The 19,774-nt window shown below is 43.0% G+C and overlaps 1 protein-coding gene across 3 annotated transcripts in view; it reads right to left on the bottom strand.

The window, feature by feature from the left end:
* Nucleotides 1-14,758, bottom strand: part of PLA2G4F (phospholipase A2 group IVF) — a 50,535-nt gene extending 35,777 nt beyond the window's left edge. For 2 of the 3 annotated variants that reach the window (XM_053267389.1, XM_053266641.1), the window contains exons 1-4: nt 14,564-14,758; nt 9,388-9,460; nt 7,207-7,343; nt 674-799 (exon numbers count right to left, since the gene is read on the bottom strand). In XM_053267389.1, coding sequence (XP_053123364.1) covers nt 674-799; nt 7,207-7,343; nt 9,388-9,460; nt 14,564-14,674 — 447 coding nt within the window. In that variant the 5' untranslated portion in view covers nt 14,675-14,758. The remainder of the gene's footprint in view (nt 1-673; nt 800-7,206; nt 7,344-9,387; nt 9,461-14,563) is intronic. The other variant, XM_053268208.1, reaches the window with a different exon arrangement.
* Between the last annotated feature and the right edge of the window lie 5,016 nt (nt 14,759-19,774).

Consider the following 19,774-nt stretch of genomic DNA (forward strand, 5'->3'; position numbering starts at 1 on the left):
TACATATAAACAAATAGTATAACATCATATTAAAACATCATACGTGAAGCATAGGAACAAGACAACGAAACAAGTCAAAGTATAAGTGCTATTATTTAGCTCATTTTTAAATGCAACTTTGGCCTGGTCTGAAGGATGGAGGCAGAGAGCTGTATTAATCAGCTTTCTATGTGTGATTTTTCCACCTGGACAATTTTATCTCTCTCTCAAAAGCATTATCATGCAAAAGCAAATGCAAGTCGAATAGAAAGCCAAAATAAACCCAAGTTCCAAATATTAAAATTCAGAGGTTGTGCAAAATCTACCTAATCTCACTTTTGCAAACAATGTTTCTTATATAATTATATTTAATTATATTAGTATAATTATATAGGAAGAGAGGCTGAGCAGGCTTTGGGCTCCTCACTCTTTTAACCACAGGGGAAAGTGAATGACCAGCTTGGGAGATCTCATGGCTACTGAGCACAGAATTCCTTACGGGGCTTAATCTCCCAGGCTAATCAAATAGACATTCATGAATGACTCTGCCACAGTCAAAATATCAGATGTACCTGATGAAAATCTCTGAGTCATAACCACCATCCAAAATCCAGGAGCAAAATCAGGTTCAAAAAGATTCTAAGGCTACAAAGCTGACTTCCCCCCGCCCTTTCACCACAGAACAAAGACTCACTTCTTTTAGCTTGAAAGTGTTTTTCAGAGGACGGCCTGGCACCATCCCCGTCACATCAAACACGACAGAAGTAAGTTCGTCACTTACAAGAACATCTTCATCAAAGAGTGTCAACTCAAGAGTGTTCTGAAACAACAGGAGAGAGGAGAGCTGAAGCTAATGTTCAGTGAAAATATGGGAAACTCCCTATTGGATCCAGTAAGATTCCAAGAAGCCTTGGAGGGATTCAATGTTGGCTTTGCTGGTGATCCTGTTGATGCCCTGGTTGAGAACTGGAACAACTTGCTCACCAGGGCAGTAGACACAATTGCCCCCAAGCGTCCCCTCTGACCCGCTTCAAAACTGGCCACTTGGTATACGGAAGATCTGCGGGGGCTGAAGCGGCAAGGTAGGCAACTGCAGCGCAAGTGGAGAAAGACTATACTTGAATCTGACAGACTACAACAAAGAGCACATTTAAAGATCTATGCTCAGGCAATACGTACTGCAAAGAAGTGCTTCTTTTCTGTCCGTATTGCCTCTGCGAGTTCACGCCCAGTGGAGTTGTTCAGGGTTGTGAGGGGACTGGTATCCGCCCCCCCCCTTGAACCAGAATTTGGAGTCATCAGTTACCCGCTGTGATGTATTTAAAGAGTTTTTCGCAGATAAAATCTCTCGGATTCGGGCCGATCTAGATGGAGACTCCACAGTTAATTTGATGCCTGAACTGGAGGTGTCCAGCAACTCCTCTTATGCGATTCGACTGGATGGGTTTCAGTTTGTGACTCCTGAAGATGTGGACAAGCTGCTCGGAATGGTGAGGCCTACCACTTGTTCTCTTGACCCTTGTCCAACATGGCTTGTTCGATCTAGCAGGGAGGCTGTTGTAGACAGCCTGATAGAAATCATAAATGCTTCTCTGAGAAAGGGCAGGATGCCTCCTTGTCTTAAGGAGGCAATCATTAGACCTCTTCTAAAGAAGTCTGCATTAGATCCCTCAGAGCTGAGCAATTATAGGCCTGTTTCCAACCTCCCATGGCTGGGCAAGGTAATTGAGAGGGTGGTGGCCTCTCAGCTCCAGTCGGTCTTGGAGGAAACTGATTATCTAGACCCATTTCAAACTGGTTTTCGGGCAGGCTATGGGGTAGAGATGGCCTTGGTCGGCCTGATGGATGATCTCTAATTGGCAATTGACAGAGGAAGTGTGACTCTGTTGGACCTTTTGGATCTCTTGGCGGCTTTCGATACTATTGACCATGGTATCCTTCTGGAACGTCTGAGAGTGTTGGAGGTGGGAGGCACTGTTTTACAGTGGTTCCGCTCCTACCTCTCAGACAGATTCCAGATGGTGTCAACTGGAGACTGTTGCTCTTCGAGATCTGAGCTTAAGTATGGCGTCCCGCAAGGCTCCGTACTTTCTCCAATGCTTTTTAACATCTACATGAAACCGCTGAGAGAGATCATCAGGGGATTTGGAGCTGGGTGTTACCAGTACGCTGATGACACCCAGATCTACTTCTCCATGCCAACTTCTTCAGGAGCTGGCATATCCTCTCTAAATGCCTACCTGGAAGCCGTAATGGGCTGGATAAGCGAGAATAAACTGAAGCTGAATCCATATAAGATGGAGGTACTTATTGTGCAGGGTCAGAACTCCAGAGACGAATTTGATCTGCCTGTTCTAGATGGAGTCACACTTCCCCAAAAGGAAAAGGTTCGTAGTCTGGGAGTACTTCTGGACTCACACCTCTCCCTGGTTTCTCAGGTTGAGGCGGTGGCCAGGGGTGCTTTCTATCAGTTCTGGCTGATACACCAGCTGTGCCCATTTCTCGAGATCAATGACCTCAAAACTGTGGTACATTTATTGGTAACCTCCAGACTGGATTTTTGTAATGCGCTCTACGTGGGGCTGCCTTTGTATGTAGTCCGGAAACTTCAGTTGGTTCAGAATGCGGCAGCCAGGTTGGTCTCTGGGTCATCTCGGAGAGACCATGTTACTCCTTTACTGAGGGAGTTACACTAGCTGCCAATAGGTTTCCGGATGAAATACAAAGTGCTAGTTATAACTTACAAAGCCCTAAATGGCTTGGGCCCTGGGTATCTAAGAGAGCATCTTCTTCATTACAAGCCCCACTGCCCATTGAGGTCATCTGAGGAGATCCATCTCCATTTACCGCCAACTTGTTTGGTGGCTACACAGAGACGGGCCTTCTCGGTCGCTGCCCCGAGATTGTGGAATGCGCTCCCTGCTGAGATACAATCCTCCTCATCTCTGGCAATTTTCAAAAAACACCTGAAAACCCATCCCTTCACCCAAGCTTACTCAGCAACCTAAATTTGGGGGTTTTTTAAATCTGGTTTATTTTAAAATTTAAAACCTGATTTCGGGGGTTTTAATTACTGTAATGGTTTAATTGTTGTTTTAAAATGTTTTTAAATTGTTAGTTGTTATATTGTTTTTAATTTGTTTTAGCTCTTTACTGTTTTAGTGGTTTGTTTTAACTGTAAACCACCATGAGACATTTTGGAAGGGCGGTATATAAATCAAATAAATAAATAAACAAATAAATAAACTAATGTGAATTAAATGCCAAATGTCAGCCCAAAATGCAACCATTTTTAAGTAAAAGAAAAATCTTACTGATTTCTAATGGCTGATACATTGTGCTCTCCACATTATACTATCCCCTGTCTCCCTAGGCCAGGCACCTGTACTGGAAACTAAGAGACTGGCAGGAACAAGAAAACCTCCTAGCGGAGGAGCAGGCCAGATTCAGAGAGGGACAATCCACCACTGACTACCGCCTAGTACTCCAGCACCTAACTGATAAATATTCCACCCACAATATAGACTCCCCATATGCTGCCTTCATAGACCTCAAGTCTGCATTCGACTCCATCTTGCGAGCCAAATTGGGGGGGAACTGGAAGACTCTTCTATCGATCAGTGCCTGCTATCTCTCATTTGTACCCTTCATGACGGCACATCCCTGAAAGTCAGATGCAACCCCCAAGGACATCTGTCAAGTAGACATCTGTCAAGTACCCTACTTGTAAGGGCGTTAAACACGGTTGCATACTTGCCCTGCTGCTTTTCAACTTCTACTTAAATGCCTTGGTGGGCCACTTTCACACACACCCCAACAAGCTGGCAGAGAAACACATCTCCATCCAGATGGCAATTCTCACTAGGACCCCCAGAGGGCACAGAACAGCATTGGGGATCTTCGCTCAATACTGTAAAGAGGACCATCTGGAAATATACTACCATAAAATCAAAATCATGGCCTTTTCCAGAAGACCAAAGACACACTCCTGGCATATAAATGCGAACACAATTGAGCAGGTCTTATACCTGGGGGTGATCTTTCATGACTTTGGCACCAGGAACGGCCATGGCAGCTATGTTACTCAAAATACCCAGAGGAGCACTGCCACCACCTTAAAATTCTTCTGGTCAAAAGGAGACCACTGCATACCTGCAGCCCTCAAATTACTTGAAGCTAGTTCCTGGCTCAACTTAGCTATTGAGCCCAACTGGGCCCCTTCTCCAACACCACCCCTTTGGAGCAGAGTGCCAAAGTGAGCTAGGCAGAGCCCAAACTTCCCTATCGCTGAAAGCCTAAGGTAAATAGTGGCACCTGCTGCATATCTAATGCAACTAGAGGTCCCTAACCACAGAAGAGCCTTTACCTTAGCTCTCTGCAGCACCCTCCCATCACTAAATGGGAGGGCGCTGCATTAACTAAATGTGTTAAATGGAAGATGTACTTTTAAATGGAAAATCCCCTTCCCCTGCCTGTACCCCTGTGACACTGGAAAAGTTGAAACCACCAAGCACATCCTCCTACACTGCCTATTTTACAGAGGCATCCACAGTAACCTCATTCTCCCATTGCTTACAAGGTTCCAAGGCTGCACAAGCCAGTTCTGCATCTCCCTACTACTCTCTGACTGCAACCCTTTTATAACACATAATGCTGCCAAGTTCTGCACAGCAACATACAAAATTCACTGGGTTCTGAACACTAGCCAGAATTAATCAGGCCCGACACAGCTCATACCTGCATGCTGCCCAACTATCCAGTTATACAGTTCTCATTTTAATCAAATTTTTATTCTGATCTTAACTATTTTATAACTTTTCATATATTTTAGCTTTATGCTCACAGTCTCTAACTTCTTAGCCTCTGTGTAGTTATTTTATAATATTCTTATATTTTAATTAATTTTATAATACTCCATAGATTTCAATCCAACAACAAGCAGATTTTAGCATTAATTTCAGTTACTGTCTCCACAGGCATAGACTGTTTTTAACACTACTGTTGTCATGTTTATCATTACTGGTCAAAGTCCAAAAAAAAAAAAGATATTGAAATTATCCCCCATCTCCAAAAAGTACACCATACTATGATTATTCCCCCCTTATCTTATCTCCAGATAGCTCTGCAAACATAATAAGACCTGGGCATGTACATCATAGCAGACCATAGTAGTGATCATAGTCCAATGAGTAACTGATGTCAATTCAATGTCTGACATTCTGACAAATTTTATTCAAGGAAGTCCCATCGAAATTAGTTAGAATGTCAATAATTGCCTTTTGCACAAGATTAGATCAACTATTCATTTTTTAACTTTCCTGTTTAGCGGGTTTGTGTTGCCACTGGGACCTTCTCCCAGATGCGTATCTAGGGTGGGGGAGGCAGGGCACATGCCCTGAGAGCGGCTGAACGGGGGCGCAAAGTGCCTGCCATGCCCTGCTCCCAATTTGAGTCCGGGCTGGCGGCACCCCCTCCCCCTCTTGGTGCAGATGTGCCACGTGGCCCGTCAGTCACGAGATCTGTCTGCGTGAGGCTCCTGGAGAGCGGAGGCAGAGTCAGTCACAGTGGCAGAAGGGTTAAAACTAAGGAGCTTTCCTCCCTCCCTGTTGGCAGCCCCACCTTCTCCCTGCAGCTACTGCAGCCTGACTGGTTCTCCTCTGAGTTCTGCCTTGTGCTCTGCCCCTCTTATTATGCAGTTGCCCAGCAAAGAAGCAAAGCTAAATGGGACAGAGGAGGGAATTGTTTGCTGGGCTGCTCTCAAGGAAAGTACAAACGAAACCATATGATAAAGCCCTTATCTGGGGTGTGTGTGTGTGAGAGAGAGAGAGAGAGAGATTTCTACCCTCCCTTGCTTAGAAGCCATTGGGTGTGTGTATGTTTTCCGTGTGTGTGTGTGTGTGTGTGTGTGTGTGTGTGTGTGTGTGTGTGAGCAAGAGCAGTACTGCCTCCAAAAGCCTGCATTTGATTTGTGTGTATGCATTTCTTCCCTTCCCAGCTCAAAAAGCTGTGTATGTGTTCTGCACTTTGAAAGCCTGTCTCTCTCTGTGTGTGGGTGTGGGGGGGGGGTGTCTTCCTCACTTCCCTTCTCCTGCCCCCTGATTTGGAGCTGCTTATTTATGTGGGAGAAAGACCCCCACCCCCACATACTTGAAAAATCACCCTTTCTGTTCTCCTCTGAGTTCTGCCTTGTGCTCCCACCCCCTTGGGATGCAGGCTTTCAAGGGGAGGCAGTACTGCTCTCGCTCACACACACATGAGGAACACACACACACACACACACACACACTGGCTTCTAAGCAAGGGGTAGAAATATCTGCCATGGATGTTATCTCCACGGGACTTCACAATTTTGCTCAATCTCCTGCCTCTGTCAGTGGTGACTACTCATATTTCAAAGGGAGGTGAAAACACATCCAAAGTGCACACTATAGGAGAAGATGTCTGAAAAAGGCAGTACCCTCATTTTTCATAATGTTGTGGAATTTAGCCCTAAGACATGGATATTTATGCCCCTCCAGCTATGTAACACCAATTATTCTTACTCTACTTCTCATTTATGGACCTGTCCAGTTTTACTTTAAATCTTGGCCAAATTCTAATCCCCAAACATAACCTGTGGCAAATATTTTCATAGGTCAATTAAAAATTATGTGAAAGAGAGTTCCCTTTAATCATTTTGGAATTAGCCAACTTAAAGTCCATTTGTGTGTTATGATAAAAAGAAAGGTCACATACTACTGTTTCATCATGAGTGAGCCTGTGTCCACTTTCTTCTAAGCAACTACTTCCTGCTAAGCAAAATATTTCAGTATGTATTTTACATCAGTTTATTTTTTGCATTCTGCTTTGAATCCTATTTTAATTCCACCTTAGTTCTAGACAGTGTCAGTCTCCTCTATTTGTATATATAGCAACTAAGCTCCTTCTTAAATTTAGAGTTGTCCTAACAAAGATCTCCATGCTGCCCCAAAATACTTTTTATTCCATTGTGAGTTTGGTTATAGGGAAATTTTTCACTAGCAGTCTCAGACTACTGGGTTGAGGCAAAATTGATCCAAGAAAATAGGATAGGAAGAAGCTTTATACCAGGGCTGTGTTGGATAAGAGCCCCCTGAATCATCCAAGATTTTCCTATGAACACCTTTTGTTTTGGAGAAATGAAGCCATATCACCCCATCCAGGAATGTTATCTAGTATTGTTTTGTAACAATATGCATCATTTCTCACCTTAACAGCATTGTGAATTTTATACCGGAATGTTTCATTCCATTCTGGATCGCTGGAATTATCAATTACTCTCGTTTGGTAAGTGATTGGCGATGCAGTTGGCAGACGCAATTCCACATAACAATCTGCCTTGGACACTAGAATGGAGAGAGAAATGGTCATGCAAATGTTCCCTGCATCTGCTCATCACTTTCTCCCCATCCAACAACCAGCTAGGAGAAAGGAAAGGTGCTCAACAAAACAACTGTTTCTTGGGACAAGAGCATTCTTCCCATTTCTTCCAAAGTAAGAAGTGTCAGTATTAAGGATTGGGTGTTGTTGTTTTTAAGCCATTGTCTAAGAAATATCAAATCACTAATTAGTTTAATGTATTCCATATGAATTCAGCATGGTTTGTGCACTGCACTGTAAATCCAAATTCTGTGCTCAGAATAAGTCATGTAATAGACAACATTTGTGACTATTTTTCATTCATTTTCAAATCTGTACTTATTCCAAACTAATTATTTAAGTTTTCAACATTCTGGATTTAAAAACAAAACAAAACACAACACAATGTGCTGGTAAGGAAATACACAGCCATATATATATGAATGCTCTAGAAAGGAGAAGAATATGCCAGGACACTATATGAAGTCATGCAAGGCACTGAAGACAGCCCATTATTATCCAGACCTAGGAAGAAAGGCTTCCAGGTCAGTGGTGTATAGTTTCAAAGAAGAATTAAGCCTCAGCAATTCTTTTTGGAAACTAGATACTGGCAGAACTATTAAAGTTAAGAAAGTAGTTTCACTCTTCCTTACTGCAAGTTAAGTCAAACAAACCCAAGGGAACCCTGAAAGCACAAATGAATACTGGTATATATTTAATGTCATGACATGTCAAAGGGTGTAGATTGGGTCATATTGACTTGTTTTGAGTGAAAGCAGTAGAACAGCTCATTTGGGCCTGTCCTAAATTATTCATGACTCATGCCACAACCTTTTTTCCTTCTTTTTAAATGGCTCTGAGAAATGTAGCATTATGTGAAAACCTTCACTTTTATTTCTTTGTGATGGGTTCAGTTTAAAAGAAGGTTAGCTTCTTTTTAGAGGGTAACTGTAAGGGACAGTTACCCTCTAAATGTCAGATGTGTGGGAGAAGGGTAGTTATTAATAAAGTATTATTGTTATTAATATAAATATATTGCTTTTCAACAAAAAGTTCTCAAAGAAGTTTACACAGCAAAAGGAATAAAAGAATGGTTCCCTTTTCCCAAGATTTATTTATTATTGGATTTATTTTCCTTAAAATAAATCCAAGGGAGACATGAGCAACAGCCACTGGAAGGCCACTATGCTGGGCTGAATTGGAACAGCTGCTCTCCACTGCTAAATATAAGAGTTAAAAGGTGCCTCTTTGCCCAGTTAGCAGGGGTTAACCTACATGCCCTCCTTTTGGACTTCCCAAAGGCAAATGGCTGCCCCCTGAAGAAATCAGAGTGGTGGACTGGATGGACTCTGGAATCCTCTTGTGTTCACTGCTAGAAGAAGATCATTATTTGTACATGTATATGTTTTATTGGTTTTCGCTGGCTGACATCCAGACAAACCCTGTACCAGTGTGCCATTTTCTGTCAAGCAGCAGGGGAGGAGCAATTTCCAATAATCTTTTGTTCCCTCTGCAGTTTCCTGTTCCTCTCAGCATTACATACCTGGGGTACCGCAGCCCTCAGGGACATAGTTTCAGGAGACATGGGCCACTACAGAGGGAAGGGAAGATTGTTGAAATTTGCCCCTCCCCCACTGCATGACAGAAAATGCTGGTATTTCTGTGCCGCTTTAGTCTGGATGTCAGCCAGTAATATCAAGATATGTCAAAGCACTGAAAAGACTGTCTTAAACAGAAGCAAGTACACATGAAGGACAGATATGAATGGGACTAGAAGTGTGAGCATTGCAAGATATTCCCCTCAGGGGATTGAGCTGCTCTGGGAAGAGCAGAAGGTTTCAAGTTCCCTCCCTGGCTTCTCTAAGATAGGGCTGAGAGAGATTCCTGCCTGCAACCTTGAAGTCTGTGAAGACAATACTGAGCTAGATAGACCAATGGTCTGACTCAGTACATGGCGGCTTCCTATGTTGCTATGAGTGCAGCATTAAGACAGGCAGAAGAAACCCAAACCAAAGGTCTCCAGGCACTTACACAGATCTGTTCCTTTTATGTTTCTGGCTCGGAGGATTTTCACTGTGAGGTTGTAGTAAGGATGTTTCTCACGCTAAAAAGATAAATCAGTCCAAATATATCAAATGTAACTAGGTGCACCTTTCAAACATGTAAAAAGATAATATCACTCCCATGATGTCAACAATGTTCTGCTCAGCAAGTAGTCACTATATGAAGAGATCAATCATGAAGCCAAAGACTAAAACACATAGCGAAACTAAAGGGAGGCAAGCCCAAAGGAAGTCAACATTTGTATAAGGTTCCATCTCCCAGGCCAATCAAAAAATTTTTTACAGTCAATAGAAAAGTAAAGTGTTTGTTTTTTTCAAATTTACTTGGGTCTGAGGTATTTAAAAGAATGCATTCTTCTTCATCAACTCTGATACTTATTAAGATCATCTGAGGAGGTCCGGTTGTGATTGCCACCAGCTCCTTTGGTGGAGACTCGAAACCGGGCCTTTTCTAGAGTTGCCCCAGGACTCTGGAATGCACTTCCTAATGAGATAAGAGTTTCCCCTTCTCTTAATGTTTTTAAGGAGGACCTAAAAACATACCTGTTTAGCCAGGCTTTCAGTTTATAGTTTTAAAGCTTCAGTTTTTAAAGTTTTTATTTATATTTTTAAATTGTTTTAATTGTGTCTATGTTTTAATGGTTTTTAGATTGTGAACCGCCCACAGACCTTCCGTATGAGGCGGTATAAAAATGTAAGAAATAAAATAAATAAAATAAATCTTTTTCCATTCATGCAGCTTACTAAGATATGTTTGGTCACACTAATTATCTTTATACCTCTCTCCCACAGAGAAGAGTACAAGACTCTTCAGGGGGAGGCACAGGAATAAATGTGCTGTAATCCACCCTCTGCTATCTCTTGAAGTTTCCAACAATCAGACATTTGGGAATATGCAGATCAGGAAGCTGCATTCATATCTATCTTGACAACTAGCTGATGCTGACAGTGGGCTGTGCTGCAGACCCCTGACTCCCGAAAAGCTGATCCCAAGGGTCAGGGGACCCTTGGGAATAGCATTCAAAATGGTGCATAGAACTGCCAATGAAAGCAGTGGTGAGTCAGCAGAAATAGTACACACATGCATATACGCACATGTCATTCTGCTCATGCAGACCCTCCTCTCGATGAACCCCTGCATCACTCAAGAATTGTTCATATCTCCATTTGTTGTGTATTGGTCACATTCATATGTTGTAAATTGGTCATCCATATGCTTTGAACTTTCTCACCTTATATATAATTGGATAACGAGCAAAAATTAAACACATTTTCACCAATTCACTTTCTCCTTGTTATGTATGATGATGTCCAATATTTTTGCCATATCTGTTTTTACTTGTCTCTTTTCTAAGCTGAACAGTACCACAACATTATGTTTTACCACCTTGATCATTGTGGATGACCTAAGGAGTGAGGTACAGAAACCATTTGGAGCACACACAGTTCAAATTTTAGAAAGAGAGCAAGATTTTTTGAGTTGGAGTTTGCTGAACCTGGGATGCTGCCTTATGACTCTGTGTGTGTGTGTGTGTGTGTGTGTGCACGCACGCGCGCGTGCGCAGGGGGGGAGGAGGGATGGGGATAAGGGTGTTCAAAAGTTCCTTTCTGAGAATCTGATGAAGACAGATCTGCTCTCTATTTTTAGGAGTCTGCTAGCTTCTAATAGTCTCTTGTCTGTGCATTTAAAAATAACACAAATATTACAAGGTCTCCATAAGAGACATTTCCATAAAAATATCCTGCTTCTGATTGTTGTTTTTATGGCTGTTGTGTTTTGGTGTTTTACGGATTTTACTATTTAACTGATTTTAAGGTTTTAAATGTGATTTTTATTGAGTTTTATTATATTTTAACTTTTGTAATGCACCTTGGGATGCCTTATGAAATATGGTATAAAAACTGAACAATAAATAAGTCCCAATGCTCTTCCAAAGGAAACTAAGGCTGCAGTCCTGCACACTTTCTAGGAAGCAAATTTCATTGGACTCAGTGGGATTTACTTCTGAGTAAACTTGCCTAAGATTGCCCTGTTAATCCTGTAGCACTACTCATGCCCTTCTTACCTCATAGAAAGTAACCAGCTCTTGAAAGAATGTATCCTATAATGTCATCTCTCTTTTTGCCTCTCTAAATTCCTGTAGTGCCACTATGTCCTCCTAACAAGAATGGCTATTCGCATGCAAGTGGGAGAGCATGGATTCACAATCCTGCATCATAGTCCCTATAACATGCTATACTATTTGCCCTTTAATTTTTCAAACACACTGAGCTAATAATTTCAGTAAACTATTCACAATGAACTCAAAATGACAGCTGATTTAGAGTCTACCATCATACATGTCAGAAACCTTAACATACGTATCTAACAATCTAGAACATTTAAAGGATTAGACACACAATAAGAACTAGAAACTTATTTGACTTTCATGGGTTTATATTAACAAAAACAACACCAGTACTGAGAGGTCAACTGTCAAACAAGAATGGGAAGCGGTTGCATTTGTAGGGAAAGTTTAGAACAAACATCAGTTGCAAATGGCAAGAGGAAAGTAATAAAGCAAATCCAATGACTGCAAAGTAAAAGCTAGTGAAGTCTGTCTGAATAGTCAAGGTCAAGTTTTGACATATTGACTTTAAGAAGTGATCAGTAACTTAGATGAGAATCAATCCTTGTAGGCTTTTACATAAGAAAATGCATACAGGTCATGTAAAGTGGCAGTTTCCTACATGTGAATTCCTACAGGTTCACACAGAAAAATTCTGGAAATTAAGGCAAACATTATTGGACACTGCACAATTCAAGCTGTGCCACTTTGAGGAGAGGGGGAGCTTTCCACTAAAATGAACAAAATGCAAAGGTGTAGACACAAAAATTCTGCTAGTGACCTAATTGCTCAGCCATTATGGTTGCTTGTAATCAAAGCTGATCTATCCTTGTGTATTAGGTTTTCTTGATTTTTTTCCCCATCTTGCCATTGCATCACCTGACACAAAAGGTGACTATCGTGTCAGCCTATTTTCCTCTTAGTTTTCTTGGTTTTTAATTAAGGTTGTTTACTGGGTATTCTATGTACAGTTGTACAGATCTACAATATGTATTTGGGCAACTGCACAAATTACTGTACTATACCGCTCTATTTGCATTTCCAACAATCAGTAAGCTTGCCAAGTCCACATTTGAACCAGGGTCTTCCCAGTCCGAGTCCAACACTTGAATCACTGATGGATCTCCATTCTTGGTCATGAAGAGAGATCCCCATGTGCATGCAAATATACACGCATGGGCTCACTACAGGTGTTGCAATATTGGGAAGAGAGCTGGTCTTGTGGTTGCAAGTGTTAATTATCCCCTTTGCTAATCAGGGTCTACCCTGGTTTGCATTTGAATGGGAGACTACTTGTGTGAGTACTGTAAGATATTCCCTTTAGGAGATGGAGCTGCTCTGAGAACAGCATCTGCATGCTTGCATGCAGAAGGTTCCATGTTTCCTCCCTGGCATCTCCAAGACAGGGCCGAGAGAGAGACTGCCTGCAACCTAAAGCCCTAAACAGCTTAGGTCCTGGATATTTAAAAGAACATCTCCTTCGCCATGAACTCCACCGCCTGTTAAGATCATCTGGAGAGGTCTGTCTGCGGTTGCCGCCAACTCATCTGACGGCTACTCAGGAACGGGCCTTCACCGTTGCTGCCCCTGGACTTTGGAATGTGCTCCCTGTTGAAATAAGAGCCTCCCCATCTCTGACAACTTTTTAAAAAGGCACTGAAGACACATTTATTCACCCAGACTTTTAATTAGATTTATAGATTTTAAAAGTTTAATACTTGGTTTTAAATGTTTTAAACGATTTTAATTGTTAATTTATCTGATGTTTTAAACGGTTTTAATTGTAAACCGCCCAGAGTTGCAAGTTTGGGGCAGTACAGAAGTATTATTAAATAAATAAATAAATAAATAAATAAATAAAATTAAATAAATAAACCTTGGAGAAGCTGCTGCCACTCTGTCTAGACAATAATGAGCTAGATGGACCAATGGTCTGACTCAGTAGAAGGCAGCTTCCTATGTTCCTAAATGCGCATAAGGCATATCTCTCTCTCTCTCTCTCACACACACACACACACACACACACACACACACAGAGACACACACACACACACACACACACTTTCTACCCAGATAGCATGTCTTAAATAGGCTAAGAAAGTACCAAGCATTATGCTCTTCTGTCACAGAAGCAAATGTGAAATTACACCACTTGCAACTCACGTCAACTCATGCTTTTGCGCAGGACCCCAAATAAAATGAATAGGCTAAGTAGAGTGAACAAAGTAGATAATAGCATGATGATGATGATGATGATGATGAAACATATGTATATACCACTGTTCCCTCTCAGGCGTGCGAATATGCGCCCACAAGTTTTTGGCTGTCCACTCAGTTCATTTTAGATCCTGCTCAGGCTGAATCAGGAATGCCCCATTCTGAAAGGCAGGTGCACACACGCTGCCTTGATACTGCCACCCAGAACAAAACTCATTCTGCACAGAGATGAAAAAAATTAGAGGGGCCACTGGTATATACCACTTTTCAGCGTGCACACACACACACAAGTTAACATGGTCGACACAGCAAAAGGTATGAGAGAATGGTATGAGCCCTATTCCAGAGTGGCTCACAAGGGAGACACCAGCAACAGTTGAATAGGGACTTGCTCTCCTCACCCCACCCCGCTAAATAAAAGCCCATCCCTGGACCTTGAACAGAGATGGGCAGAAGACAGAACCCGGCTAGGAAGCAAGGTTAGGAAAGCTTCCTGGACTACAAGGAAAACGGCGGATCCCTTCCTCTTTTGCCTGTGTGACCCCGCCCTACAAGTTAGCTGCTGGAATGTAAAAACGGACAGGCAACCCAGGCTTTTCCATTCGCTTCCTAACAAAACTTTGCGCCTCAGGTGGGTACTGGCAGTTCTTTCCAACTTGACAGAGTTCGGCTCCCTCCCTGGATGCGGTCTTAAGGGGCAGCTTCCCCTAGCATGAAATAGGGGAGGCGCTGGGAAACTGCCGCCTCCGTTTCTCTCCTCCTGCTGGCAAATGTTTGCTTGGGGGAAACCGCCGCCACTTGCTTCCCATTCGATATTACCCGCCAGTGATAGAAGCCAGTCTCTTTCCTTTCCTTCCTCTGGAGCAGCAGGGCAGCCGCGAGAGGCAGCATTCGGGGCGACAGGCGGCCCACCAGCACCTGGCGGAACATGAGGCGCGCTGAGTCCGAGGCGGGGGAGAACGCGAAGAGTTAAAAATCTTCAGGCGCTCGAGTTTGCTGGCTCCGCGTCGCAGCGGCGGCTGTAACCTTTGCCAGGGTGAAGGTACGTGCCGAAGAAACAGGCGGGCAGGGGCGGGGCTTGGTACACCTACAGCCGGTTGAGCAGGCCTTGTCCCAAAGGCGAGGACAGGTAAGGAAGGAAATTAGCTCAGTATCGTGAAAAGATAAAGGGTACAGCCAGGACCGAAAAGGACAGGATCTAAAGCCTTTTAATATTCCCTTCTCTCTCGTCTCCGTTACCAGCTCGTTTTGCCACTTTAGGGCAAGTTTTCAAGTAACTCCTGCATTTCTTCCTGCAAAGCGCGCAGCCACCTCCCAGGAAGCTTTGGTTCAGGAGTGCCTGTGAAACACCTCAAACTGATAGAGCGCTGCAAAGGTTCGATGTTATTTAAAATGTTAGATATTTAAAATATTTAAATATTTTAAAATAATAATAATGTGCATTTCATTCATTTTAGGACACATACTTATCCCTTAAAGCTGAGTTCAAGCAATTTTTTTTGCCCGTCATCCAAGTTTGATTACCCAACCTCCCTGCCCCTTCAATTCACTAGTCTTATATAACATTAAATCCTTCAGAATCATAAAGGGACACAGTGCACCATTTGCAAAAAATAAAGGTCATGCTATTCATGAGCAGATGGGAACTGAATGTAGAAAAGAGACATGAAGACAAGGGGAAGTGATTCATGTCATTTATCTTCACCCTACATTTGGTGATGAAGTTTCTAGACACCATTCAAAGTGGCTGTTCTTGCCTTTTTAAAAGCCCTAAACCAGTACTCAAGTCTCAGGCACTAGTATCTCGCCACAGTGCCTGAAAATTTAAGCATGGCATTTGAGGCAGGTGAGGGGCAGACCCACCCAGGGAGAGAGGCAAGCATGCAAGGTCGGGGTGGGTTGTTCCCTTCTCTGCCTGGTTGAGTTGGTCCATCACCTGCCTGAGCCAGACAGATGCTCCAGCCCACACGAAGCAGGGAGCATTACTGGCTGTCTGGACTCCATACTGGCGGCATGCACACACACAAAACTAATGGAGACATAATGGACAAAATAAAATAAATCAATGTATACACACACGTTTGGGGAAGGGAGGAGAGAAGATGATCTGTTTAAACCAAACATTTGAAATCCTGAAGGCTGAGAAATGAGTCTGGCTCCTAAGTTTTCTGGGTGGGCTCCTAGAAATTATCAAGGTCTGCCCTCAACCAAGGGTGGTCAACCAGAGATTTCCCAGTTGTAGTAGTAGTAGTAGTAGTAGTAATAATAATAATAATAATAATAATTCAATTTCTATACCGCCCTTCCAAAAATGGCTCAGGGCGGTTTACACAGAGAAATAAATAAATAAATATGTATTTGGACTACAACTCCCATCATCCCTAGCCACAATTTATTTCAGCTGGGAATAATAGGATCTTAAACAACAGTTGAAAAGCATCAGATTGACCACCCTTGTCCTAAACATCCTCTGTCTAAAGGAGCAACTCCCTAGGTGCTCCCTTCAAGATAATCTGCAGACGTCAGGCTCCAAATACCATCTGAGATTAGGTAGCTGATAGAATCAACAGTGCCTTCTCAGTCATTCTTTCTATGGAATTCTTTGCCTAAAGCAGGGGTGAGGAACCTTGTCCCTCCAGCTGTTGTTGAACTACAACTCCCACCATCCCCAGTAATTGTGGTAGGGGATGATGGGAGTTGTAGTTCAACAACAGCTGGAGGGCCAAGGCTCCCCACACCTGGCCTAAAGAGTCCCACTGGGCCAGCCACCCATGGATGTGTGGAATTAACCCCCTTTGAAACAGATTTTTTTGTGAATGACAAGGTTGGGTGTCCATCACCCAAACGTGGATATGCAAAACTGCAGAGGGTGAGTCCGTGGATAGTGAGGTTAGCCTGTACCAAGAAGTTAGGGGTGTGCACAAAACCGGTTTGCCTGGTTCGAGGCCAAACTGGACTCAAACCAAACCAGGCGTGTTCAGTTTTGTGACACCTAACACCACACACACACACCGTGGACCAGCTCGAATTCAAGCCAGTTCAGGGGGTTCTAAACTTTAAAAAAAAATTATTACTCACCACTATAGCACCGTGTGTCCAGTGACCTCCACCCCACCCAGGAGATTCTCCTTAGTCTCCCCCTCCACCCCCCAAGAAGGCTCTCCTTAGTCTCCCTCTCCCCCTGGTCCTGCAAGGGCCGTTTCAGCCCATTTTGGGGGTGTTGCGGCCCTTTTCCTGGTGGCGGTGGCCATTTTGGAGATCACCATGCATGTTCCATGGCCATTTGCATGACCCAGCTATGCAAATGCCCAGGGAGTGTGTGTGGCGGCCTCCAAAATGGCCACCGCCACTGGGGAAAGCGCCAAACCAGCCCAAAAATGGGTCGGGGGAGAGGGAGACTAAGGAGACACCCACCCACCCCCAGCCACGGCAGTACCCCCTGAGGCTGCCAGACCTGTGGTGGTGATCTTTTTTAAAAAAGGTTTAGAATCCCCATATTGGCCCTGAGCCAGCGGGGGGGGGGGTTGGCTTGAGGTCAAGCTGAGCCGGACCATTTCAGTGGCGAACCGGCTCAATCTTGAGCCAGTTCACACATTCCTACAAGAAGTATCTTCAGGATAGTCATTCTCTACAGTTAACTAAATCCAGAAAACTTAAAAGGAGCCAATGGTACAGTATGGAGCAAAATGGTACAAAGGTACAATCACAGTTAAGCCTTGGTGGGGAGCATCGTAAGAAAAAATTCCTTACTTCTATTTATATATCACTTTTCAATGAAAAAGTTCTCAAAGCAGTTTATGCAGAAAAAGAAATAAGGCGGTGGAAATAAGAATGTTTTTAAGAGAGAGATAACATATCAAGGCTAACCTTTTTAAACCCAAACACATAAATGGTTTGGGCTGCTGTCCTTTAACCCAGCAGCTCAGCTTGGTAAATTACACCAGGAAAACATGATTATTTCTGTGGAATATGTCACTAGGGTCAAATCCACACATGTTTCAGTGAGTGTTTTGTCATCCAGGTTTGTCATCCTTTGAATAAAACCTTTTAGGAAAAAATTGCTCTAGGTATAGTAAAGTTTCCTGTAAGACGGTCCAAGGGCCTATGAGTCAAGGAATGCTGCAGCACTTACAATACAGGAACACTTTATTGCTGATGACACGTAAATGGAAAATGGGTCGCACGTGAACATGATGACAGAGCGTATGTCTGACTATAGAAACTGTTGGCCTGTCACTTCATTAAAATTCTTAAGCACAGTACTGTACTAATCCACACCTTAGAACATCTGCGGAAGTATTCACCACTGAGTAAACACAAGCAGCTCTCACACTTCTGGTATCAAGGGGATAAGCTCCAGAATAATTTACTCAGCATGCAGTTTTGCGGCTAATGTATAGCTTTTTACTTAAATATATTTACTACACTTATATAGGATTTTCACACCTTGGCAAATGCCATTCTGAAAATGTTAGCCTCAGATGTGAAACATTAAGACAGCCTTTGAGTGAAAAAACGTTTACAGATTCATATCATCCATGGCGTAGTGGTTAGAGTGTTGGACTAGGACTGGGAGGACCCCAGTTCAAATCCCCATTCAGCCATGAAACTCACTGGGTGACTCTGGGCTACTCACTTCTCTCTCAGCCTAACCTACCTCGCAGGGTTGTTGTGAGGATAAACAAAACCATGTACACCACTCTGGGCTCCTTGCAGGAAGAGTGGGATATACATGTAAAAATAAATAAAAATAAAAAACATGGGGCTGCCTTTAGAGGATCTACAAGTAAGTACAGAACAGATACTGAGTGGGGCAGTTGTTTAGAATATATAGAACAAATCCTTCCATAACTGAATTAGCCTTTCTAGGCCCAAATCAAGGTTTTGATTTTAACCAAAGCCTAAACACTGGGTCCAGAATAACTGAAAGAGCACTGTTCTCCTACATGTACCCAACTGTATGGCAAAATCTTCCTCAAAGGCCCTCCTCAAGTGCCCATGCTTCAGATGTGAGAGGTGGCAACGTAGCAAAATTATAGAACTCCTTCCTTTCAGTGTTCTGTCTGTCTGTGTGCGGAATGAATTTTGTTCTGGATGACAGTATCAAGGCAGTGTGTATGCACATACATTCAGAATGGGGCCTTCCCGGAGCGGGATCTAAAATTAACTGAGCGGACATCAAAAAACGTGCGAGTGCACACACACTCGTATGCCTTAGAGGGAACACTGCTTCCTTTGGAAAGTTTTCCTGGCTCAATTTTAGCCTACTTTCTTTAAGGAAAGTAATCTTATGAGATCACCCAGCATTCTGTGTGTCCATGTGTATGTCCCCCGCCATCAACTTCACAATGCCTGGACCAATATGAACCAAATTGGGTACAGTTGTAGGGACACAGAGGGATACCTCAATGGCATAGTTTGTGATGTCATCCACCCTGGTTCAAGATAGCAGATGCATGAATGTTTGAGACATATGTGAGCTAACTTATGGACTCTCTAACCAATTTGAACCAAATTTTGGTACAGTTGTTGTGAATGACACACAGGGACACTTCATTGGCATAGTTTGTGGTTATGTCCAACGACTTGATGTCCCGGTTCAAGATGGCAGATGTGTAAATGTATGAGGTGCAAGTGGGCTAATGTGAACTGCCTGACTGATTTGAACCTCATTTCAGTTTGCTACAACTGTAGGACATATAGGAACACCTTAACGGTGTCATTAGTGATGATGCCATCTATCCTAATTCAAAATGGCAGATATGTGAACGTTTGAGGCATAATTGGGCTAACTTGTGAACCGCCTAACCAATTTGAACTTCATTTCAATATGCTACAGGTATAGGAACACATAGAGATGACTCAAGGGCATATTTTTAATTATGTCATCCACCCTAATTCAAGTTGGCAGACACGTAAATGTTTGAGGTGCAAGTGGGAACCGATTTGGACCAAATTTGGTACAGTTGTAGGGAAATGTAAGGACACATCACACAAATAGTTTGTGATGATATCATCCACCCCGATTCA

The sequence above is a fragment of the Hemicordylus capensis genome, chromosome 1 (genome assembly GCF_027244095.1).
Source record: "Hemicordylus capensis ecotype Gifberg chromosome 1, rHemCap1.1.pri, whole genome shotgun sequence".
Taxonomy (NCBI): Eukaryota; Metazoa; Chordata; class Lepidosauria; order Squamata; family Cordylidae; genus Hemicordylus; species Hemicordylus capensis.